At 38.0% G+C, this 25,800-nt stretch overlaps 2 protein-coding genes across 5 annotated transcripts in view; one reads left to right on the top strand and one right to left on the bottom strand.

Annotated features, from left to right (window-relative positions):
- klhdc8b (kelch domain containing 8B) overlaps positions 1 to 8,034 on the top strand; it is a 133,526-nt gene extending 125,492 nt beyond the window's left edge. For all 4 annotated transcript variants that reach the window (XM_069937171.1, XM_069937173.1, XM_069937172.1 and 1 more), the window contains one exon: positions 5,226 to 8,034. In XM_069937171.1, coding sequence (XP_069793272.1) covers positions 5,226 to 5,422 — 197 coding nt within the window. In that variant the 3' untranslated portion in view covers positions 5,423 to 8,034. The remainder of the gene's footprint in view (positions 1 to 5,225) is intronic.
- A 3,613-nt stretch (positions 8,035 to 11,647) lies between these two features.
- LOC138763292 (uncharacterized protein C3orf84-like) lies at positions 11,648 to 24,905 on the bottom strand. Its single transcript, XM_069937178.1, has 4 exons — positions 24,810 to 24,905; positions 23,985 to 24,098; positions 19,791 to 19,868; positions 11,648 to 12,714 (listed from the first exon to the last, which is right to left on the bottom strand). Exons 1-4 carry the CDS (start codon positions 24,834 to 24,836, stop codon positions 12,193 to 12,195), a joined length of 741 nt encoding a protein of 246 aa, XP_069793279.1. The 5' UTR covers positions 24,837 to 24,905; the 3' UTR covers positions 11,648 to 12,192.
- Positions 24,906 to 25,800: the final 895 nt, after the last annotated feature.

Genomic DNA, 25,800 nt, shown 5'->3' with positions numbered 1-25,800 from the left:
TGTAGCAATATCAGATTTTCATCTGTCACAAGTAGGGTTAATATTAGAAAAGATACAAGGTATCTCATTTTTGGGGATGTAAACACGATTAATAAATGTCGGGAACATATTGAAGATGTATTCACCAGTTTAAAAATCTTGTCTCATAGATCCTCTAATAATGATCTTGCAAGTTCCAATTCCCAAGCCTTTTTAATCTTACCGTGAAGTACTGGATCTAATTTCAATAATTTATCATATATAATTCCACTTAATCCTTTCTGAGAAGGATTCAATTGAAAAATATCACCAACTAGATCTGGTGTATGTACAAATGGAAAGTCTGGTATTATGGTATTTAAGACATTTCTAATCTGTAAATATCTAAAAAAAATAAGTATTTGGTAAGTCATATTTACTTGCCAGCTGTTCAAAAGAAATTAAACAGCCTTCCTTATATAAATTTCCAAAAGGAATAATATCTTTGGTTTTCCATATAGAGAATGATTGATCAAGTATTGATGGTCAAAAAAAGTAATTATGAGAGAGCACTAGATAAAACAAAGTTTTTAAAATTAAAAATTTTGCTAAATTGGATCCAGATTCACAATATATGTTTGAGTATTGGACTCGATATATCCTTATTGATTTTGGAAATCCATGGAAGAGAGGTACCCAGTAAAGAGGCCACTGAATACTGCTGTATAGATTTCAATTCATAATCTGTCCATAATGGATGGACCAATTTGTCAGAATAAAAAATCCAAAAAGTTAGATAACGAATAGTAACATCTAAAATTAGGTAGGGCCATACCTCCATCATTTTTCAATTTTTATCAATGAAATTTACTAATTCTAGAGTTCTTGTTCTTCCAAATAAAGGAACAAACTTTTGAGTCAGTATTATATAAAAAAAGACTTTGAGATGAAAACTGGAATAACTTGAAATAGATATAAAAACCTGGATAATACTATCATTTTAACTGTATTAATATGACCTGTTAATGGTAAAGGAGACCATCTAAAAAAAGACAATCTCACATACTCGAATAGAGGAGAAAAATTGAGTTTACATAAATCTTTAAATCGTTAAGTAATTTTAACCCCTAAATATGTGAAATTAACTCCATTAATCTTTCATGGAACTTGAGTGTATTAATTGGAAAAAGTTCACTTTTATGAAGCTTTAATTTGTATCCAGAGAAAGAGCTGAATTAAGAAAACACAGATAACATAGCTGGGATAGGTCTATCAGGATCTGAAATATAAACTAATAGGTCATCTGCCTACAAAGAAACCTCATGAGTGTCTCTAAGGGCTATTGTCAGAGGTCCTAAAGCTAGATCAACTATCAAGAAGCTAAGGGGAGCAGCCTAAATAAGGAGGATTTTTTTTTATTATTAATACTATAAATCAATTTAATCCATGATATAAATCCCATACCAAAATTAAATCTCCTTAATGTTTCAAATAAATATTTCCACTCCAGTCTGTTAAAAGCCTTTTCAACATCTAAAGAAACTACATATTCTGGAATTATGTTCAAAGGGGAATAATGTTCAGTAATCTACAGATGTTAAAATGTGAATAACAACTTTTAATAAATCCAGTCTGATCTTTAGATATAACAGAAGAAAGAATATTTTCCAACCTACTGGCCAAAATCTTAAAAAGAACATTTAAATCTTCATTCAGCAAAGAAATTGGCCCATAGAAAGTACATTCAGTCAGATCTTTATCTATTTTAGGAATCAATGAAATTGACGCTTCATAAAAAGTTGCTGGTAAGGTCTCATTAAAAAAAAAATCAAGTAGTTTACATAGTTGATGGGCAAGAAAATTAATAAATGATTTCAAAAAAATTCACTGTAAAACCATCCGGAGGGCCTTGCCAGATGAAGAGAAGAAATAGCTTGAGAAATTTCCAACTCTGATATTGGAGCTTCCAACAAATTTTGATCTGGTGATATTTTGACCATATTCAATTGTTGTAAGAATCTATCCATTGAAATAGTATTATCAGGAAATTCAGATATGTATAGATCTGAATAGAATTTTTGAAACACTTTATTAATTTCAGCATGATCAAAAGTAAAGTCTCCATCCATATATAACCATATAACCATTTACGGAGCAGAAAAAGGCCATGTTGGCCTTTCGAGTCCGCACCGGTTCACTGATTTTTTTGCGCTCTCTTCAGGCATTGGTAGCCTTCTTATGTATCTTTGTAATTTATCTTTTAGATGCTACTGCTTTCAGTTGACTAGCTAACATCTTACCTGATTTCTCTCCATGTACATAAAATTGAGATTTAAGTTTAAGTAGAAGATTCTCAATAGGGTAATTTAATAAGAAATCATGTTGAGTTTGAAGTTCTACTCTTTCCTAATAAAGGTCCATATTAGGCATCATAGAATATAATTTGTCGATCTCATTAATTCTGTTAATGAGTACTGTAATTTCACTTTTAATCCAGCAGAATAAGAAATTATTTGTCCTCATGCTTTAAGTGCATCCCAAATTACAAGATTTGTCATTGCTTCAGTAGAGTTTGAAAAATGAAAGAGATCTTATCTTTAATAAAGCTAATGAATTTATTATCCTGAAGTAGAGTGGAATTGAATTGCCATGTTGAACTCTGGAAGTGACTCCCGTGATTTCAACAGAAAGCTTTAAAGGCACATGATCGGAAATAGCGATTGCATCATATTCACATTTCCCAATTGAAGGCACCAATCGCATATCAATGAAAAAAAATCTATTCTAAAGTATTTACGGTTTATATGAGGAAAGAAAGAAAATTCCTTTTCCTGCGGGTGTAAAAATCTCTATATATCGACTAAACCATAACCTAGTAGGAAACAGTTAATATAACTAACTGATTTATTTAGAAGTGTCTGAATGCCAGATGACCTGTCAATCAAAGGATTTAAGCAACAGTTGAAATTTCCATCCATAATCAGCATGTATTCAAGAAGTTCTGTCCGTGAACATGTGAATTTCCTCCAGGTACTCAGTTTTCTTTCCATCTTTTCACCCTCCAAAAATGTTTGGGACTTGCAAGTTAATTAATGTATTTAGCAAGAGGAGCCTATTACTATACTGTATCTCTATTTTTTAAGTGTGAAAATTTGCATTGAATGTTCTGTATTCAGATTCATTTATTAACTTTTTCACTTAATACATTTAAGATGAATTCTGTTAATTCTAATCACCAGACTGTACTGTTTGCGTTACGTGGGCATGAAGAATAATGACATGCACACCAAAGCCTTGAAGTCGAGTGGTTTATTGCACTGACGTCTTGTTTATATGGGCCTCAGGCGCTGATGTCAGGGCACAGTGTCATCGGAGCACTGGTCTGGGATTGGCTGACATTCCCGCCACATTTCACTGTCTTCCTGCTGTGCGGGAGGTCACCTGGGATGACAGCCGGTGTCACCCCACAGGTCCGCGCAGTTGCCATGTTTGTCAGCCATTTTGTGAGCTATTTCCCAACACCTAATGAATACTCATCTTCACAATCAGATATCCTCCTAAATAACAGAAGTATTTATAAAATTATGAACCATAGATAAGTTAGACAGTCAGAGTCCCTTTCCAGTGTGGAAATACTAGAGAATTTTGCTTTAAGGTGAGAGAGGGAAAGTTTAAAAATGTTTATGAGGCACTTTATAACAACAGAGTGGTAGTTGCCTTGATCACACTGCCAGTGAAAGTAGTGGAAACAGGGATGTGAATAGGCAAAGAGTGGAGGGATTTAAACCATGCAGGTAGATGGAATTAATTTAAATTGGTGTCATGGTCAGCAAGGACCTAATGTGGAGAAGGGCTGCATTCTTCTATTTAGCATATCCCTGCTTGCTGAGGTTTTATGTTCCAGTAAGTATGCACACTCTTTTGAACCAGAGTCAAATCAGTGATCATTTTGTTTTGGTTCTTGTCTATTTCTCTTCACTAAAAAAAGAAATATCTCGAATGACTTCTTCAGTTAACAGAGAGAAAAAAATCCCTCACAATCGTCAATCATAAATATCAATGAGGAAAGTCTTTCAACACAGCATTATTACATCAGAGGAAGACCAGAAGAGAAATATGTCTTTGGATCCTCCTGCAAGATATAAATAGAAATAATCTGTGCATTACAATTGAACTGAATTACAGAGAGGAAATATAATGTGCACTGAATATTATATTATCTGCTTCAACTGCCACTGACAAAACGTTCATTTCTAGGTGTTTTCATCTTAGCTGCATTTTAAAGGTTTTTGCTGCCAATCATTATCTGAGAATTATTCTTGATTTGATTTCTCTTTGTGAAGTATAACCTCTGTTTCCTGCCTTCATTGGCAGTTTGAGCCAACTGCCCTATTGCCAACTGCCCTACTTTTACATTTTAAAGTAAGATTTTGGATAAACTCTTTTTCTATACTTATCTATTCTGTTTGTTTTTGAGATACCTGAGGTATTTTAATTAAAGGCTGAAAGCCCTGTTTCTCTCAGTCTTGCATTATAATCCATTCTTTACCTTTACCATTCAGTCTCTTCACAAAGTTTTAATATTTGGCTATCTTCTTTACCTCTGAGCAACCAGAACTAAAGCTTCTGGTTCTTCTATGTATGTCTGGACAAGGTGATGGCCAATATAAGGAAATTGCTAGTCTATTGGTAGACCAGGAATTGCTACTTATAACCCAAATACTAAAAGCAGTTATTACATTGGATTGAAACAGTTCAGAATGCAGGGATTGAAAAGATGGTGGATATTAAAAATTGAGTAATTTTACCAAGAATGTGTAAGGTGTAGTTTAGCAGTGATGTTAGATATCCCAGAATTACTATGTAAATGACCCTCAGGCAGCTAGGTCATGTGTGATTAACGTTGTGATTAATCCTATGAATTCCTTTTCCTGTCCTCAGTCAACTTTAAAAAATGATCCCCATATTATACAGCGGAATGGAGACCCAAGAGCTGCTGTGGGAGTACCTAAGTGTACTTTTTGAAATGGAAAATATCGAGGTGAATATGGAAGAAGTAAATTTAAAATATCACATGAAAAGTAGGATAATGCTCAAAGATTCAAACTGCTAATAGTTTAACTTAAGACTGATGACAGAAGGTTCCACTTCACAAAAAGGAAGTAAGCCAAGAATAAATTCTCAGATTGAGACTGGAAACAAACCACTAAACTTGAAATGGTTAGACTTCTTGTTCCTTATTTTGTTTTTGTGACTTTGGATTTCAGGAAACCAGCCAGTGCCACTTGGATCAGTCGAAGGCTTTAATCCAATCAAGAGGAAATGGGAGAGCCTACCTGCAATGAATTCCCCACGCTGCTCTTGTGCCAGCCTCCAACTCAATAACATGCTTTTTGTAATTGGTGGTGTTGCACAGGGACCCAGTAATGCTGTGGAAGCCTTGTGTGACCGAGAGAGCATCTGAATACAGTAAACCAGGAATGGTGTGGATCAATTGTTCTTTAATTTTGGGCTTCTTAGTTATTGTTCCAGTCAAAATTGTTTCAGGATTCTGGTATAGAATATTGATGTTACCATTGAAAGCTTCTAAAATAACTACTATGATACAAAGGTGCACAAGAAACTTTTAAACACAAGGATGATATCTCCTTGTAGAAATAGTTAAAATACTGGCATTGCACTGGCACAAACAAAATGTGGTCAACCACAGAGTTATGAGATATTGATACAACTTTTAGACAGAACAGAAAGTGAATATACAGTTTTACAGTTGTGAAATTAACATTAGGTGGAGGAACAAATGTGTGACTAATACATAATCCAATATAGGCTCAGCAGGTTGCAAGTAATCACTTATTCTGTGGAATTCTCTTTTATACCCGAGAGGATACAGTCTTACAAATAATTTTAGGAAAGAATTCCACAGAATTGGTCATGTATCCAATATCAAGCAATAGGTCTAACCTTTCTCTCAAAGGCCAAGCTCCATAATTTGGACTCATAAACTGTCCAAGTCTGGATAAATGAGTGTGAGGGACACATATCAGTATGGGACTGTGGTCATTCGGCCAATAAAACTGAGATGGTTTGGATATAGTTCAAGTTTAATGTTATTATCAGAAATCCTGCAGAAAGAGTCTGGATAATAATGTAAATCAAACTTCTCTCATCTTTCCCAGAAATTCACGTCCTTGTAGAATATAGTAATTTAACAAATTATGCCAAATGTGCTTTATGTTGCTAGGAATTAGTACAATTCCTGTGAAATTTCTGCATTAACAGTAGGTGTGCCACTTAAAAAAAAAATTATTTCACGAATTTGAATGCTTCAACATTCCTGAAGTGGTGTTTCAGTTTCATAATTGATGTTTCTTTAATAATGTTACATAAGCTTCTTGAATTAATGTTGTATAGATTTCAATGAATTTGTATACAGAAAATGCTATATAGCAGGTCAAGGGGCAACTATGGAGAAAGGACCAGAGTCAGTTTCATATCAATGATCATTGATCTGAAATCTTCACTGTCATTTTTTCTTCAAAAACGTGGAGTATTTCCAATATTTTCAGTTTTTATCCTGTATTTCCAGTGTTTTGTGTTTGAAGTCGTATATAGTTGTACCACTATAGTGTGAACAGAGTACTCTCCAGTCTGGAAGTGCATAGAGAGGATATGTTACAGTATAGTAGTACTATATCTTGATTGGGTTCAGTAAGACAATCTTGCATCACCGGGTCATCAAAATCCCTGTGGTACTGCAACGCCAATACACAATTCCTTGACATCAACCTAGTGAAAGTTTTGCAACTTTCCTGGAGGAATATCCCAGAGTGTAAATGATTTTTCTATTGTATTTGTTAAATTTATACAGTTGTGTTGTATTCTGTTTTATATACTAATATTGAAATAATATGGTCACTGTGATACTCCCACTGTTATTACTTGCTTAAAATTCCATTGTACCATGAAGTCCAGCAAATGAAATGTTTTTACACTATTGGAAGTCAAGACTCTATTCTACAGTTTCACCAGCTTGCACCATAATATGTCCATAAACTTTCATATTGATGTATATGCCACATAAGTGGAATCAAGTATGAAGTTCAAAGGCTTATGCTTCCTTCCTTCTCTGTTGGCTCCACTGTAGCCTACCAGTGTTCTTATATTCATGCAAGTATAACATACCAAAGATGGTCTGTAGAATCCAATCCAAGGTTCTATCCTTTTCAGAAAGGCACTCCAACACATTCCAATCTAGTACAATCCAACTTAAGTGAGATTACTTAATCTGCTTTACTAAAAGACTAGTATAAAACAAGGTCAATGATTGACTGTAGAAGTGCCACACCAACATTAGGAATGGTATAATTCTTGTTCTAACATTACGGTAAAAGAGGTTCCTATGAAAGTGAAGTTCTTTTAGCTCTATCAACCCTTTAATTTATTGAGGCTATTTTTCTTCAGAACAATGGCTGCAAAGCTCCTTTAACAATGTAGGTACAGTGATTTCTATAGAAACATTTCCTGTTGTTATCATTATCCCAGTGTATTATCAGTACCCTCTATTTTGTAATTAATTCTAATGTGATCGATATTTTTATTCATCTATATCCTAATGCACTTTTACATAACTGCAATGTGCTTTCTGTCATAAATTCAGATCAATATGAGCCTTTAGCAATGCCACCACATGCCTATTATAATGTGGCACTCGTGTAACAATATGAGACATGTTGTTCCCATGTTGTTGTAAAGATTCCAATAGTAATATCATAGCATAGTTGATAATGATATTTAGTTGTGTCGCACAAACATTAATTAAGTTGCTGCAATGATGCATCATCAATATTGGAGCTTCAACAAGGGACCAGCAGTTCACTAAACCAGTGTGTATGTGAGCAACTAAATTGATGTCATCAGTACAAATAAAGTGTGTCACCACAATGTCAGCAAATCAATATTGGTAAAGTGTCTCCAATAATTGCAGTATTGGATTGCTACAAACATTATCATTTCCAAAAGTTATATTTCTGCATTTACAGTTTCCTTCAAATAAAGAAACCCAATTCAACTGAGCATTCTGCCAAAAAGCATTTCATTATTTTTAATGTAGTCCATTAGGAATTGGAGATTTGCTTCCATTGAAGGAATTGCTACACAAGGTGTAAAGTTTCCTTATTATGCAAAATCAGCATGCTGTAACAGCAATGGTCAGTATGAGGTTCACATATTAAAGATAGACTGCAGTATTTAATACCCCAATACAAATATATTTTCTTCTATCTTGCTTGAAGTTTGAGTAAGAGGCTGATTATCTGCGCACCAAAAGAAACGCTTATCTTTAAGGGTTAGCTGTAAGAACTATGAATGACACAAAACCTGCAACATTTATGAAATCAATCAATAAAAAGGCTCATGGTCTTTGTTTACTTATGTTTACTTATATCCAAACTGAGCCATGGTGACATCATCTTCCCTTTCTGTTAGTTGTGAAAGAGTAAATTATTTGTTCCATCCTTTGGACATTCAATGCAGTTCTCAGCACTCTGTGATACTAGTACAGTAAATCATTTAAATATACATAAAAGCAGTTTCATCCCTTAAATGATTTAGTCTCTAAATACTATGATCATGTTTTTAAATTATTTATAAATCATATGCCTAATTTTAAAAGAGAATGTGCTTCAACATGATGTAGTCAAATTTGACTCCAGTCCTACGAATTACGGTTGAAATGTTATAATCTCTGAAGTGATCCACTGAGCTTCTTAGTTGTTCAAATAATATTCACTTAAGTCCCATCACTACTTTTTAAGTACAGTTAGAAATGGTCAATGTTGTTCTGTTACTAATATCCACATCTTGAGATAAAATGGGGGTGGAGGGTTTCAAATTTGTTTGAGTTTATTTTTGGTCTTTTCAGGTACCTGTTTCTGAGGTCAGGTTTTCCTTATTCGGTTGGTTCACAGATAAACTTTTTAATTGTACTACACTAAGATTATCCTCTTAATGCTTCCTTTTTATTTGCTTCTCATTTTATATTCTGTATCATATTTTCATCTCTTCCTTCTTTCTATCAGATTGTTTCCCATTTTATGACCTGAACTATGTTATTTTTATGGTATATCCCTTCGTTCATTTAGTCCTCAGTATATATACTGCTTCCTGATGTACACACATTTCCATATCCCAAACTACATTGTTGGCTTCTAACTATTCTTTATTGTCCATTTCTAACTCTGTATTGCCATTGCAGTTTCCAGGAGCCCCCTCTTCAAAATATTTCCCTTTAACATCTCTAACACTGCCTGATTTTGAAAGTGCTTAACTAATGAAATGTATGCAAGCGAAAGACATTCTTCAAGAGAAAACAGATTAATTGCAGATGCTGTTTGGAGCAATATGTTAAACATCTGCAATACAGTATTTAGCAGAGATTGATTGCTATCCTATTAGTTGGCACCCACAAATAATGCATTGTTTATAAATTCCGAGCTTCATTCACAGCTGCCAAATGTATTTCTGGTAGATGTAGTGTGGTGGGGAAACCAGTATGTTGGAAATACTCAGATGCAGCCACACAATTGTCACTTTAATTGCTACGTTAATTGGGCACTTAGAAGAATTCCTGGGGGAAATCAGGCAGTGGAACGGATGTCATTATCACTGTGAAATTTATAAAAGGATAAACGAAGTAACATCAGTTCACTGTTTCTGCTCTGACAGGATGAAGAGAAATCTGAACTCTAAGCTGACACAGCAGTGAGTTCAACTGTGATTATAGATTTCTATTCAAAGCATGAGAAAAGAGTTTCCAATGTGTAGATGTCACCACTTTAAAGATGTCAATTACCTAGTTTCAGCACAAGATTAACTTATTCCATTCTCCCTACTATTGCAAGCTCATGTTTTTTAGGGAGTGTTACTTTTGGAGTTGGTGTAGGGTGCAAATATTCACAGAGTTGACAACATTCACACATGGAATGGCACCATTGACTATAAACAAAGTAATGCTTTTGAAGAAGACAATAGAACAGTGGTTTTCAAACTGTCCCCCTAAATTTACATTCCACCTTAAGCAATTCCTATGTCATAAGCGCTCTGCAATTAGTAAAAGTGGTATGTGAGTGGAAAGAAAGTTTGAAAACCACTGTTTTAATTGTACATAATTGATGAACACCCAAAGGTGGGGTGACTGTAAATGGACACTTCTGCAGTTTCCTTTTGTCAGCGGAAACATTGAATCACTGTGACCATTGTAATCTGGGGACGAAAGTAGGTGAATTCCTGGATTTTGATCGTGACCATTCTGATGGTTTTTGAAGCATCGTGGAAGTCACATGTTTCATTTCCCTGACACATAGGAGAGGGAATTTGTGTCAATCATATGAAAGGACATTTTTCTGGAGCAACTTGACAAGGATTTGTGAGTTTTAAGCAGTCTGATCACACACTCTCTCTCTCACGCACACTTCATGATTACTTCTATACATCAGTTTTGAGTTCCAACACAGAGTTTCTAAGACTGAACTTTGAATTGACTTTCCAGAATTGTGCCTCAGTTTAATGGTTTGGGTATCTCTCACACACACGTATATTTGAGGTGAAGTTAATTAATGTGTTATATTATTAGTAGTTAATAAATATAGTTTTAAAATGACATTGTTTTGGTGAATTTCTACTGCTGTTGGTCGATGATGTAACACTACAAACTATGAAGAAGGCAAGGTACCACATAATCATTCTGCATAGGTGAAATACCGACAAGACCATTATTCAGTGGAATGGCTCAGGCCCGATACATCGATAATATAACCTCCTATGGACACTGCAAAACTGGCTGAGTTCTTCCAGCATCTTGGTGTTTTTACTTCAATCACTGCATCTGAAGATTTTCTTCTTTTACTCCAGTTATATAGATGGTGAATAGTTAGTGGTTTATCTGACACTGATGAAAAGTTACTTTTAGTCAGATTCAGAGTGGCTTACACGAGAGCAAAGCATTCTAATTAAATCTAAAAATCGGTGATAGCTATCAGTTATTGTTAGTAAAGTATACACTGAGCACCATATTACAGATGATGATAATAGGTGATTAACAAAACTGCTCTCAAAGATGAAAGCTCTCTGAAGAAGATACAAGGAAAATTAAATACCTTCATAGAAGGACAGACAGGAAGCAGCATGTTCCATCAGCTCATCACATAACTTAAACATTCCTCTCCAACCAATTTCTCAACTGATTTGGTAAAGCTTTCTTTAAACATTTCAACTTAAATACCAATTTCAAAACTCTGTTGCCTCAGTTGAACCAACAATAGTTCCTAAATAAAAAAAAGTCCCATAGATGTTACCTGCTACTTATTGACATAATTTAATATCTGCAAAGAAAATAAAAACATTATGATGTATTTTTTTAAAAATGACTCTGAATATAAATTCTGATAAAAGGTATAGGAGATGAAATGTTTCTTGAAAGTATCCTGAGTAAGAAAGCAAGCAACAAGCCAAATATAACACAGCCTGATGCAGAATAATATCCTGCTATCCGCAAACAACTTTGTCTGTCTTATACTAAAGTCATTCCCCTGCAGAGCACCTAGATCCAGCTGGCATTTAAGTGCAATGCTGAGTGTCAGAGGTATTTTAGGAGAGATGATTAGCCAAATAATTATTTACACTTTCAGGCAGATACCAATAATTCCCTGGTGCCACTTCAAACAACAGCAGGTTTATTATCCCACAGCAGGTTTATCATCCCTGACAATCTTGTTAATATTGATCCCTCATTCAACATTATTGAATAGATTTATCTAGTCATTATTGTATTTCTGTTTGTGGGAGCTCCGTCTGCACCAGCTGAGTGGAACAATTAATTCATTTTGACAACAACTCCTCCTCATTGGTTTTGGGAATGTAAGACTTTCAATTAATGACCCAGTAACTATTTATTGCCACTTCCCATTCTAGCCATTTTATGACCTCCTTTTCAATGCGATGGCCAATCAGTGCAACTTAAACCTGAAATTAGGGGTTCTTTTCCAGAAAACACAGCCAAACAATAAAAATACCCAACTTGTTGAAACATTATGAACAAAGCAAGCAGTAGTTCAGTAATTTATTCCTCAAGATTACCAAGGAATTTTTCTGCTTGGTTAAAGAGTAAAATATAAAAGGAAAAATAAATGTTTGCACCTGAATTAGCAACATTCCTTTTAAATACAGGGGCCCCTTTTATTTTCTTCCTTCCATTAACTTGGTCCCCCTCATAAAGTTTTCAGTTGTCTGTTCCATTTGTTGTGGGGCATACCACGAAAGACAGTCAGCAACAGTATAGCCCTCCGATAGTGAGGGTCTTGGTATCCATCTACTATTTGCTAGCTTTGGTTTTGGATTTATGTACACAAATGTGGCTTCCTTTTCCAAGGGCATGCTCTGCACTTCCCCAGTGTAAACATTTGTGTGAACATTTGGATTTGGCTGGCAGTGACCGTAGAACTGGCGATACGTTGTTTGCATTATTTCTGACCTTGGGTGAGTGGCTGTAATCAGCTGCCGAACACGAGGGACCAGTAGCTGAGGAATTGTCACTGCTGCAGACTGGGGATTTCGATGACACCAGAAATCTGCTTGATATGTTGATATTAATGGCCACTGCTGCTGACCATCAGTCTGAGTTGGAACCCAGGAAATTAAATCTTTCTTAAATTCGCTGCTTCTTCCAAAGGCACTTTTTGATCGACTTTTACCCTTATTCTATGGAAAAGGGAAAGAACAATGTTAGTACTTGTTATGTCTCTGTGTTACTTTGGAGGCTTCTTAAATAACTTAGAGATGCAAGATTCAAATAACAAAAGAGAATTTACTTACTGATGTCTTCCATCATCTCAAGAAACTGTTCACACACACACATGACTATACATACGCCACACAATGATACACTACAGTTACTACTGGGCAGGTCACGTCTCCAGAATGGAGGTCCATCGCCTTCCCAAGATAATGTTATATGGCGAGCTCTCCACAGGCCACCGTGTCAGAGGTCCACCAAAGAAGAGGTACAAGGACTGCCTAAAGAAATTTGGTGCCTGCCATATTGACCACCACCAGTGGGCTGATATCGCCTCAAACCGTGCATCTTGGCGCCTCACAGTTCGGCGGGCAGCAACCTCCTTTGAAGAAGATCGCAGAGCCCACCTCACTGACAAAAGGCAAAGGAGGAAAAACCCAACACCCTACCCCAACCAACCAATTTTCCCCTGCAACCGCTGCAACCGTGTCTGCCTGTCCCGCATCGGACTTGTCAGTCACCAACGAGCCTGCAGCTGACGAGGACATTACCCCTCCATAAATCTTCGTCCGCGAAGCCAAGCCAAAGAGAGAAGAGAATTAAAAGATATATGTTTGTTAGACAGGCTTTTCTTCTTCCTATTTTTTTTGGGGAGGAATGGGGGAAAAATGTGAACAATGTATTCTTTTTGCATTGTTGTTTCTATTTTTCTTATGACACTGTATAAATACTGTACATGTATTGATGAATGGAAAATAAAAAAAATTTAAAAAAAAATAGTTCTCATTATCCTGACTATCTAACAGTACTAAAAGTCTTTCTCTAGTTGTATATTAAGTTATTAAATAACCCTGTACAGTTTACAACCTTCCCAGTGTCACTGAAGCAGATGCAACAGATTAAAATCTTCACCAAGTTTTGGCTTGGGTTGGAGAATTTAATGCAGTAAATATACTTTGTTTGACATTGGTTGGATCAGATATTCTAGTCTAAACTGAATCACAGTTAGTAATGGTAATGGAATACTTGGAATAGAGCCAAAACCTGCATTCTACGAAGTAGCACAGTGAAAAAAATAATTTCACTAATGCGCGAGAATCTGAAGGATGTTGCATCAAAGTGATTTTCACTGATAAAAAGCCACAGCATAACTTTTTAATCAGTCTGAAGTGGCAAGCACGATTTGATTCATGTCCAAGAAGTCAAGCTTGAACTATTTTGAATTCATATGGGACAACTTTCAACATTAATGCAGAGAGTGAAAAGCTGTGGCTCTGACATCCTTGTGTAGGTTGAGACATGCCTATTGATCAGTTCTCCAGTGGTGCCAGTGTTTAGAATTTATGATGGTGGTGACCTGCAGCCTAGTAGAAACTGGAAATGGGCAAATTCACCAGATATTTGATGCTTGTCAGCTCCATCAACTCAGAAGAACGTTCAGTTCTTTTAATTAGTAATGTTGAAATGGGAGGGTGGAATCTTAGACATAAAATATATGAGGATGAGGAGAGAGGGTTTGGGAAAGTAGTGCAGAGTTATACTATTTTGATGTGTTTGGAGGAGCTGGGCTTTTATTTCTTTCAGTTGTATTGTTGATTAGATATGTTTTCCATGCCTTTGGAAATTCAGCAGCTGTAGAGAGGCAAAAATGCTGAATGGAGCATTTGGATTCCTCTCAGCAAAGGAAGGACCCAAGAAGGACAGAAACATTTTCTGCTAGCCCACTGAGCTTTCGTCCAACCTTAGACTCCTGCACCAGACCTTCTGCAAATGTATTACTTCCCTGATCTCTGTCCATCCCAAATACTAATACCCACATTCCCCATTCTCTTAACTCTTAACTGTCTGCTCCTCGAGATACCGTATGGGGCAGAAGGAAATCTCTCAGTCTGATTGGCTGTTTCCAGGAAAATTATTTTGACAACATTTCAGAATGAACTAATGATGAATGAAGGAAAACCTGTCATTTTGGCACAAGAACTGTTATGACTCTCTCTATGACAAATGCTAGGCTCTGTGTGAGGCAAACCCCACCTTGGGCAATACACTACCTTTTACTGTTCCCCCCCCCCCCCCCCAATTGGGTGAGCTTGTTTGGCTCAACAGTGAATGGCTGGAACCTGTAGTACTGGTAGTTGCAGCTTTATTGTACCTTTAGAGCAAAGTAACAGATTTCCAGGGACATAGTAGATAGTATCGCAGCAAAATGCCAGGAAAATGGCAAAATATTTTAGCAATCTATATTTTAGCAGGAATGTGTATTTGTTAATGGTTTCATGACTTTCAGGATTGATTCACAATAATCCAGAAATAAGATTATGGGGTTACAAGTCAAATTTGCTTCTGTACCTTAATCCCGCTCAGGAAGTGATGCATTAATTTTAAATTACTTCAAGTTCTGTTATCCAAGCTTTTATTGTATATATATCTTTTTATCTGGTTCATTTCTGCCCTGCATTATCAGAACCAGAATTTATTGTCATGAACCTATCACAAAATTTGTTGTTCTGTGACAGAATCAGTTCCTGTAAATAATAAATTAGTGCAAAAGAAGAGAAGGTGAGGTAAAGTTCATTTTTCATTCAGAATCTGATGGCAGAAGAGAAGAAACTGTTTCTGTACCAGTGGATATTTGTCTTCAGGCTCCTGCACTTCCTTCCTGATGATAGCAGTGAAAAGAGGACAAGGCCTGGGTAGTGAGAGTCCTTGAGGATAGAGGCTACTTTCTTGAGACACCGCTTCATAATGCATCCTGGTGCCCACGATGGCGCTGTTGAGTTCACAACTTTCTGTAGTCTTTTCCTATCCTGTGCATTGGCACCTCCATACCAGACACCAGAATGCTCTCCATGGTGCACTATAGAAGTTTGAAAGAGTTTTAGGTGATATACCGAATCTCCTCAAACTCCTCATGATGCATAGCTGCTGGCAAGCATTCTTTGTGATTGCATCGACATGGAGGCCCCAGGATAGATCTTAAGAGATGATGACCCCCAGGTGTTTGAAGTTCTTAAATTTTTCTTCTGCTGATCTCTCAATGAGGACTGGTTTGTGTTCTCCTAATTTCCTCCTCCTGAAGTCCTCAATCAGTTCCTCAGTTTTGCTAACTTTGAGTGCAAGGTTACTGTTGTGATACCACTCAACTAGGCCCATCTATCTCCCTCCTGTATGCTCCCTCATTGCCACCTGTGATTCTGCCAATGACCATGGTATCAATGGCAAATTTGTAGATGGCATTTGAATTGTGCCTAGCCACACAGTCATGGGTGTAGAGCGAGTAGAGCAGTGGGCGAAGCATGCATTCTTGAGGTGCTACTATGTTGATTGTCAATGAGGAAATGTTATTTCCAATTTGTATTGACTTTGGTCTTCTGAGGCCCAGATTTTGTAGCTTGCTGTCCAATACCAAGGATATGATGGTGTTGTGATATTGCATCGACTGTGGAGCGATTGTGGCAGTTGGCGAATTGTAGTGTGCCCAGATCTTTGCTTGGCTACATTGATTCTGGCCATGACCACAGTAGAAGTTAGTGCTACTGGGCGATAGTCAGTGATGCAACTCACTGCTCTTCTTGGTTAATGATGATTGAAGCAGGTGGGAACCTCCGACTGCAGCAATGAAAGATTGAAAATATTGTGAACACTCCAGCTAGTTAGTTGGTACAGATTTTCAGTGTCCTGCCAATATGCCAACAGGGCCTGACACCTTGCGAGGATTTACCCTCTTGAAGGATGTTTTGACATTGGCCTCAGAGACAAAGTATCACAGAGTCGCCAGCTTCTGCAGGGATTCTCATTCGTACTGTTGAATCCTCATTTTAAAAGTGAGCATACAGCTCATTGGGTGAAGCATCACAGCCATTTATGATATTTTTGGGCTTTGCCTTGGGATGTCATAGCCTGTGATTCTTGCCAAAGCTGGCGAGTATTGGACTCTGTCTCTAGCTTCCCTCGGAATCACCTTTTTGTTGCTGAGATAGATCATATCTGGACTTCCTGTAGAGATCTAGATCACCAGTCTTAAATGCCACTGACCTTGCCCTCAGCAGATTGCAAATGTTTTGGTTCATCCATGGCTTTTGGTTGGGGTTACTCACAGTATGTGCGCGTGGGCATGCACTCATCCATGCAGGTCTTGATGAAGTCAGCATATTCATTGAAGTCAGAAGATGGGTTTTTGAACATGGTCCAGTCCACCAATTCAAAGCAGTTCTTCATGAGTTCTTCCACCTCCCTTGACCATAGTTTAACCATCTTCACCACTGGTACCATAGTCCTCAGTCTCTGCTTGTATGCTGGGAGTAGAAATACAGCCAGGCAATCAGACTTGCCAAAGTGTGGGTATGGGATGGCTCGGTAGGTATTCTTGATTGTGGTGTAGCAGTGGTCAAGTGAGCTGGCTTCCCTGATTGTGCAGTAATATGTTGATGATAGTTTGTTAGAGACTTCTTCAGCTTGGCCTGGTTGAAGTACCCTGCAATGATCGGTGAAGGCATCAAGGAGTGCTATCTCATGACTAAAACTCCCTCAGCAGATAGAATGGTCGATGCTTGATCACCAGGTTGGAGTGCAGGAATGGGACATAACCAGCACCCTTGTGCACCACGATGAATTGACGATGACACAAACTCTGCTTACTCTGCTTTTACCTGATGACGGTGGCCGATCTGTGCAGAGGAGGGCGAAGCCCTCAGGCTACTTTTCTGTGTTTGGAATACCCTCGTTCAGCCACGTCTTAGGCTATGATCTGGACCAGTATTCTTCATGTTGCCAGATTTTAACATTTTCCCCAGATAATGTATTTCAAGGAGACAAAGCTGTGGAAACAACTGGTCTTGACTTGGAAAAGTGAAGATATTTCAGTGATAAATGTACTATTTGTGTTATATACAAAGACTGTAAAAAATATTTTTTTTAAAAAAGCAATATGAAAAATTAATAACTTAAAAGAAATGGCAAGCTTTGTGTGGATGCATGGGAATATACACAAAGGTCAAAAAGGAAGTATTGGCAGTGAATTTATTTTAAGTTTGTGCTCACTTTTATAGACATCTGTCATTGACTCCTTGAATGTCAGTTTATATCAGAGAGAATTGGTGCAAATCTCCTGTGACTCTTTCATTCAGCTGCCCTCTTCTCCAGCAGCTGAACTTGAGGATTGTATATCAAGGTATCACTGAGACCTGACCAGTTTGAAAAGAAAAAGCATTTTTATAGTTTTAGATAGCTATTCAGTTGGCAACAAAACCCATTTTGCATTTGTACAATATTATTATTACTTGTTATAATGCATTTAAAATTTTGAATAAAATTGATTTGTCACTTGTCACATGTGAAAATGTTTGCTTTGTGCTATCCAAGCATGTCAGCCAATACCCATGAACAGCAGGTGGTGCAATAATACAAAAAAAATGAAATAGTGATTATAGAGTAAGTTAAAGAGTTTAAAGTACTGTATATTGTTACTAGGACAAAGTGCAGGAGAGAGAAAGTACAGTTAAACAATGCAGGAGCATTATCTTTTACTAAAGAGAGGTCCTTTCAAGTGTCCAATGACAGCAGGAGAGAAGCTAACTTTGAATCTGGAAGTTTGGGCTTTCAAGGTCATGGTTTGTTAGACATGGGGAACAAAGTACAACCAAAGTGGAATGGATTCTTTAATATAGTGGCTGCTTTCAAACTCTGCCATAAATTGAATGGGAGGCAGCCAATGGGTACTTTGTGAGGTCGTGCATTGAAATATTAAAATATTAAGACATATACAGTAAAAGTCCATGGTACATTATCCACAAATGTTCTGGGAATTCAGGATCCTGATGGCTTGGGGGGAAAGATCCCAATCTGGATGTAAGGACCCAAGTGCTACAGTACTTCCTACCAGATGGCAGAAGGGACAACAGTTTACACGAGGACTGTGTGGAGTCCTTAACAATGTTTATTGTCTTTCGCCTACGTTGAGTGTTGTAGATGTCCTTCATGGTAGGAAGAGAGCCCCCAATGATCTTTTCTGTTGACTTCACTATCCTCTGCAGGGTCTTGCGATCCAAGGTGGTACATCTTCCAAACCAGGCAGTGATGCGGTTGTACAGGATGCTCTCAATACATCCTCAGTTAAATGTAGTGAGGATGGAGGGTAGGTGATGAACTTTCCTCAGCCTTTGCAGGAAGTAGGGGTGCTGCTGGGCTCTCTTGGTTATGGAGCTTGTGTTAAGGGACCAGGTGAGATTCTCTGCCAAGTGCACTCCAAGGAACTTGATGACCTCAATGGTTGAACTGTCAACGGTCAGCGGAGTGTGGTTCCCTGGGCCCTCCTGAAGTTGACAACCATCTCTTTTGTTTTATTAACATTCTGATACAGGTTGTTGGTTCTGCATCAGTCCGTTAGCGACTGCTCCTCATCTCTGTACGTTGACTCCTCATTTTCACTAATAAGGCCCGCCATAGTTGTGTCATCAATGAACTTGATGATGTGGTAAAGTGGGAATTACAATAATTTAAAATCTTTTAATGATTGATAATGCAACGTAACACGATTAGTGGACAAATCAAAGTTATTTTATCTAGCTAATTTTTATGATTGATATTTTTATAATTGAGTGTAATGGCAGAACAATGCAAGTGTTTTTAATTGTTCGTATTGTCTCTTTTTAATTAAATGAAGAATACTATTGTAGTGGAGTTTTTTTTTACAAAGCATGTGTTTGCAGTAAGAATTTTGGTGCATATGTATTTTGTTCAATGCACAATTGCACAATAAACTTATTATCACCATTAATTGATAGGTTCTGGAGATTCATACTGCAATCCCTATTACATTACTAACACTCACTTTTACAGCAAGATCCAGTTGGAATGCTCAAACTAATTACAGAAACAATTACTGTAGATTCCATAAGTACTTGATTGACTCTCTTTTCATTTCTCCTAGCATTCAATGTCACTCACCTGCTTCTTATTTTGACAAATACTTAATCATTCTGCTTTTTATGTAGAGAATTGAAAGACCTTGTGTTGCTGCGTTATGTGTGGCTTTGTTACTTACATTCTCTATATATGTGGCACCATCGTAAAACACCAGCCGACTATCATGCTTGGAAAAGTTGTGTTTCAAAGGACTTTCCTGGAAAAAAGAATATCTTTGTTGATCAAAGAGTGGACCACAGTGGGTGAGACTGCTTTAATGCAGAAGAAATAATATATACCACTCAACTGGGTAGCTCTCTTTAAAAGTGAGCTGACCTGGATGATAGACAGGCAGCAGGCACTGATCCCTGCTGGGCACTCACAACAGAGATGCATCTGCTCCATTTAACAGAAAGTACTGAGGAAATCTTATCGTAATCACTTGTTATCCTAACCAGACCAGACTATATTTTAGAAGATAAGTACAGGATTGACCATTGCAAATTTAAACACTATAAATCTAATAGATATTTACAAACAATAAATAATTTGTTATGAATGGCAAGAAAGCATAATTCACCAAGGTGATGGAATATACACACAGGGCTTTGAAAATCTCCTGATGAGTTGTGACATTTTGAGGCAATACAATTATCCAGCCATCATTGGATAAAAAGGCTTTATTACAAAAGTCTCAAGAAAGGCTATGTATCAAGCAACAAAAACATGGCTTCTGTCGTTACAAATGATATTCACATAATGCTTTATTTAAATCCTCAATTTCGTTCTTCACTGAAAAATTACCCATCTCTTCAGTGGCTGAAAATGTATAGTTGTGAAATCTAACAGATAATTGTTCATTTGGCATTTGATAAATGGATTTACTATGGAGGAAATTTTAATGAAGATTTAAAGCATTAATTTGCCAGCATGTTCAATTTTCATACTCGCCTTTATATAGATGCATAGGTACAAGAAAAACAGAAGACTATGTTTAAACATTTAGGTCCATATTGAATTCATAAAATAGTAGAATCATAGAGACAAGTAGCCCAGAAATTTGTCCATTACATCCACAGTAGTCTTCATTCTATCTCTTGTTTATGATACTCCCACCATGGGAAAGATTCCAGCTATCTTCCCTGTTTATGCCAAGTATTTGGAATCTTCATAGTAAATTGGAAAAGTGTGCAAAATGAACAGAAATCCCTGTTTCTCTTGACATGGAAACTAAATCAGAAGTTCTTAAAGGGAATGTAATGCATATGGTATGTTTCTTATTTGTAATGCTCAATGAAGCATTCCAACTACTTTTGGGAATTTCAAGTCTCCAGCTCATTTGGCCCAACAAATTTCAAAAATCCTTATCAGTCTTGATGAATGCAAAAGCTATACACTCACACGTGTGATGTGTAAAATTGGATCATTACCGCAATACTACGTGACAAAGTCCTCTCTGTATATTGTTGACATTGATTCAGTGCAAGGCCATAAGATTTAGTAGCATAAAGGGAGACTCCTCATCTGCTTTTGGGGAGAACTCTGCGTATCGTTGTACAAAAGGCCACTGTGTGAAATATGGCTTTTTAACAAAATCAATTTTAATGATACAAAGGTCTTTCTAGCCCGTGAAGCCCATGTAGCCGAATTACATCCAATTAGCCTACCAGACTTGTAAGGTTTTGAAGGCTGGGAGGAAACCTGAGAAAACACTCACAGGTCACAGGGAGAATGTACAAACTTCTTACAGTCAGCACCGGATTCGATCGCAGGTCTCTAATATTGTAATAGATTGCGCTAACAACTACACTAATCATGCCACCCAACTTAGACAATTTAAGTTATTTTATAAATAAAGGACCTTTAACTTATTAGTTTAAATTATTTGCTATCTTACAGTATCTTAGAGAGAAATACTGAGAGAGGTAGCAAACTAATGAGCTTAAGTGGAGTACCCATTTGATACTTTTAACAAAATATTTTGTATCTAACTGATATCAGATGGAATTATTTTATGCTTTATGCTGATAATATACCATTTTATATTTCTGTAATAATTATACATTTTATAATAATAATGAAATAATAATAATAATACTTAAATTTTCATATGCATTTCCATTAGATTTTCTGATCATTATCTGAAAGGTCAAATGAGGCCCAAATTTATAAATAATTTGTGGCTACTACTTGCTCGGGCATTGGTTCAATGCAATAGGTGCCAGCCAATCCCATAACCAACGTGGACCCTAGCAAAACTCCCAACGTGTACCTCGGAAAACCAGGATGTGTAAAGGCAATCTTCTGCAGTAGTTTCAATTAAAACTCTTTAGATCAATAGCAAACAGCTCCACAAATAGCTCGAGGAATGATTTGAGGGACCTCAAGGAAAGGGGTTGTCATGGAGAACAAGGTTGAGACAATAAGACTTTCATTAAAAATTTTCCATAACTGATGATAATAGAAATATTTTATGATTGAATTAGATGATAATTTATTGTTTCTATTTTCATACTTCTGGTTGAGAATTTTCAATCCATGATTCAGCTTTGCAAGTTGTAATTAAGAGGAAAAAAGAAGCTGCTCTCTCCATCCTTTAACTGAACATTTATTTTCTCCTGTTCAATTCTCTTCCCATTTCCCAGTCTTCATTTCATCCCAACTCCTATTCCTCAGCCTGAAACTTCCTCTCAATGGTTGAAAGCCTTACTACAGAGATCCTCTGAATCTTAGAGGCAAAACTTAAACCCATCATCACCCTACCCAATTCAAATTCCTCTCAGCCCTTTGCCCCTCTTACCAGGAGATAGCATTGATCACACCTTGGTACTATGTCCATGGAAAATGCTGGTCAGTAATTACTTAAAATTAATGTCATTTACTGCATTCTGACTCCTCAGAATTGGGTTCTTTATCAACAGAGCATGGGGAAAACTGAATCTGCCCAAATGACATTGTTTATTATTAATTAGTTTCCTTTCTGTCATCAGCATGTGATGAAAAATGATGTTGAGGGCTATTGCTGCAGACCTGGGGAAAACTGAGAATGGAGACGCAGTAAAACCCCCTCAGTGTCCACTTACCCAGTCCTACAGCTGACTACAGACTTTAAATGGCTTTTAAAGGAGCTGACAAGTGTTTTATTTAAAATCCTGCAAACATGGGGTCTGAGGCCAAGCTGGTGGCGCCTGTGTTCGGCAGTGGCAACAAGGAGTTGCAGACTCTGGGAGAGCAACACACTGGTGCAGGGCACCAGTAATGGGGAGAACACCACCTCCCCCACCCCCACCCCTGTTAAGAAGAAGGAGCAGAGGAGACAATCCCAAGGACAGTAATAGGCCAGTGAGGGGATCTGTGGCTGAAGGATGCACACAGGCTGCAGGCTGTTGTCGACTTAAGGTCAAAGGACTCACAACAGGCTGGAGACTGGCTCATGAGAACCAGGTATCAAAATTGGGGTTCAAGATGAGGCTGAAGGTAAGAAAGGCTCTGGGCACTGGAGGCTTCCTCATCGCGTCAGAGATTTGGATCTGGGCTTGGGTTGCATGAGAAAAATGTAGGCAGGTGCCTGAATAAAATGGTGGGGGGGGAGAGGAGGGGAGGGGCAGGACCACAGTTCCACAGGCAAGAGGTCATAGGTGGATAAGGCCAGGAGGTCACAGCAGCAAATGGGGGGAGGGAGGAGTGGTGGTGGTGGTGGTATGGCTCTGTGAACAGAGAGTGAAGGGGGTGGAGAACTGGAGGAAAGGAGTCAGAGGGATGGGAAAGAGAGGGAGAGGTCAAGCAGAAACCAGAGATAGTTCATGTTAATGCCATCCGGTTGGAGAGTGCCCAGACGGAATATTAGGAATTTACTCTTCTAAATTACAGGTGACTTTGGTTTGGCAGTTCACGAGGCCATGGACAGACATGTTGGGGAGTGAGGTGCAGAATTGAAATGATTGGCCTCTGGGAGATCCCTGTCCCAGATCGATGTGGCCCTGGGCCCTGACCAAGTGAATCTTCTCATGTTGTGGGAAAGAAGGAAATAAATTGTTGAGACCTTGCCAGTATAGTGAAGGTTTAATGGGCTGAATGAAGCTTTGGAGCTATATAAAAAAAAGGTTACATTCATGAAAACATTTGAAAGTGAGAATTTTAAAAACCAAATTGTTTCTTACCAGAGAGCCAAGGGAAGTCATGGAACACAGGTAAGCCATGAACAATGTTCAACTGCAATTTGGGCAGCAGAGTAATGAAAAGTTACACGTAAATTGGATCGAGCAATCCCTGTCTCCAGTAAAATAGTTGGATTAAATGGGTAAATGCGTTCAACGTGAGATCTTTGACTCACCTGAAGTCGTTTTATAAGTTTCTCAGGAGGGGCAGGTTTTGCCTTCAGTCTGTACTCTTGAAATAGATCATTCCTTGATTTATTGCGGGCATGTCCATGAAATCCAGTCGGAAACTAGAGGGAGTGGGCAGGATCAATGTGTACAGTAGATCGAAAACTAGAGGGAATGGGCAGGGTCAATGTGTATAGTAGATGGGAAACTAGGGGGAGTGGGCAGGATCAATGTGTACAGTAGATGGGAAACTAGAGGGAGTGGGCAGGGTCAATGTGTACAGTAGATCAGTAACTAGAGGGAATGGGCAGGATCAATGTGTACAGTAGATCGGTAACTAGAGGGAATGGGCAGGATCAATGTGTACAGTAGATCGGAAACTAGAGGGAGTGGGCAGGGTCAATGTGTACAGTAGATGGGAAACTAGAGGGAGTGGGCAGGGTCAATGTGTACAGTAGATCAGTAACTAGAGGGAATGGGCAGGATCAATGTGTACAGTAGATCGGTAACTAGAGGGAGTGGGCAGGGTCAATGTGTACAGTAGATCGGAAACTAGAGGGAGTGGGCAGGGTCAATGTGTACAGAAGATCGGAAACTAGAGGGAATGGGCAGGATCAATGTGTACAGAAGATCGGAAACTAGAGGGAATGGGCAGGATCAATGTGTACAGAAGATCGGAAACTAGAGGGAATGGGCAGGATCAATGTGTACAGAAGATCGGAAACTAGAGGGAATGGGCAGGATCAATGTGTACAGTAGATAAATGCTGAGCGCGGTTTCCTGATGCAGATTTCGCTTGTTCCTTGATGAACTTACAAAAGTAAGTTTCTTACCCAAGATCCAGTCATGGCCTCAGCCATAGTGGGTGGCAAGGGTCCGATATCCGTGAACGAGTGTCCTTGGAACAGGCGGTGAGCTTGTGTTTGTGTCTTCCCTCAATTGTTTTCTCCGTTGCTAAACTACACTCTTGGGAGGCGTGGAGCATTAGAACATAGTCTCTGCAATGTTAACTTCCAAGGGCTGCACTGAATCTGGAACGGGGTGACCTGTTAGATTCGCTTAAATTCGAATGGGGGATGGGGTGGGGGGGGGGGGGTGGGGGGACGTGAGAAGTGGGACATGAATATATTTTCGTTGTTTTAAAGAGATCAACCAAGTTGAGAATAAAGGACAAATGGAAGAAAACGAGGGAAAACATCCCAGTGACAATTCAGGATTGAAAGCACACAGAAAGCAACCTCGAAGGAGAGGGACACAGAACAGACAAGCAAGTGGGAGCGAAGCGTTGCGGAGTGAAGGGAATGACAGAACTCTTGCTTTTCCGGCCTCTGCTTCATTCAAGGCTTTAAAACATCACAATCATTTAAGGTCAAGTCAGACCGAATTAACAATCTGTTGATTCTAATCTGACCTGACGGTGGTATCTGCCACTGCACTGCCCTCACAATTCAAATTCTATTTCTGCCATTTATCTTCAAAGGGTGAAGGCAGGGCATCTCCGGGTCTTTAGAAATGAACAGATCAGATGCAAGCTGTTGTAGTCACAAGAGAATTCAGATGCTGGAATCTGGGCGCACAAACTATCAGACACCCCAAAAAAGCACGAATTTTTTCATTAAGTAGGGGAAGAATGCATGGGGAACACCGGGCAATTACGATTTTGCTTCCTGAATACTTTTGGGTGTATTTTATGGATTTTGGGCTGCTGATCATGAAAATCACCTTAAAAATTTCCTTCCACTGACTTTTTTTTAGATATAACCTTTTTTTGGTGATTTCCTGTCATATTTTTAATTCTACTTGTAGTTTGCCACCAAGCAAGCT

This window comes from Narcine bancroftii, chromosome 5, assembly GCF_036971445.1.
Source record: "Narcine bancroftii isolate sNarBan1 chromosome 5, sNarBan1.hap1, whole genome shotgun sequence".
NCBI lineage: Eukaryota > Metazoa > Chordata > Chondrichthyes > Torpediniformes > Narcinidae > Narcine > Narcine bancroftii.
The sequence above is the reverse complement of the archived record's forward strand: the minus strand, read 5'-3'. Positions and strand labels throughout refer to the sequence as shown.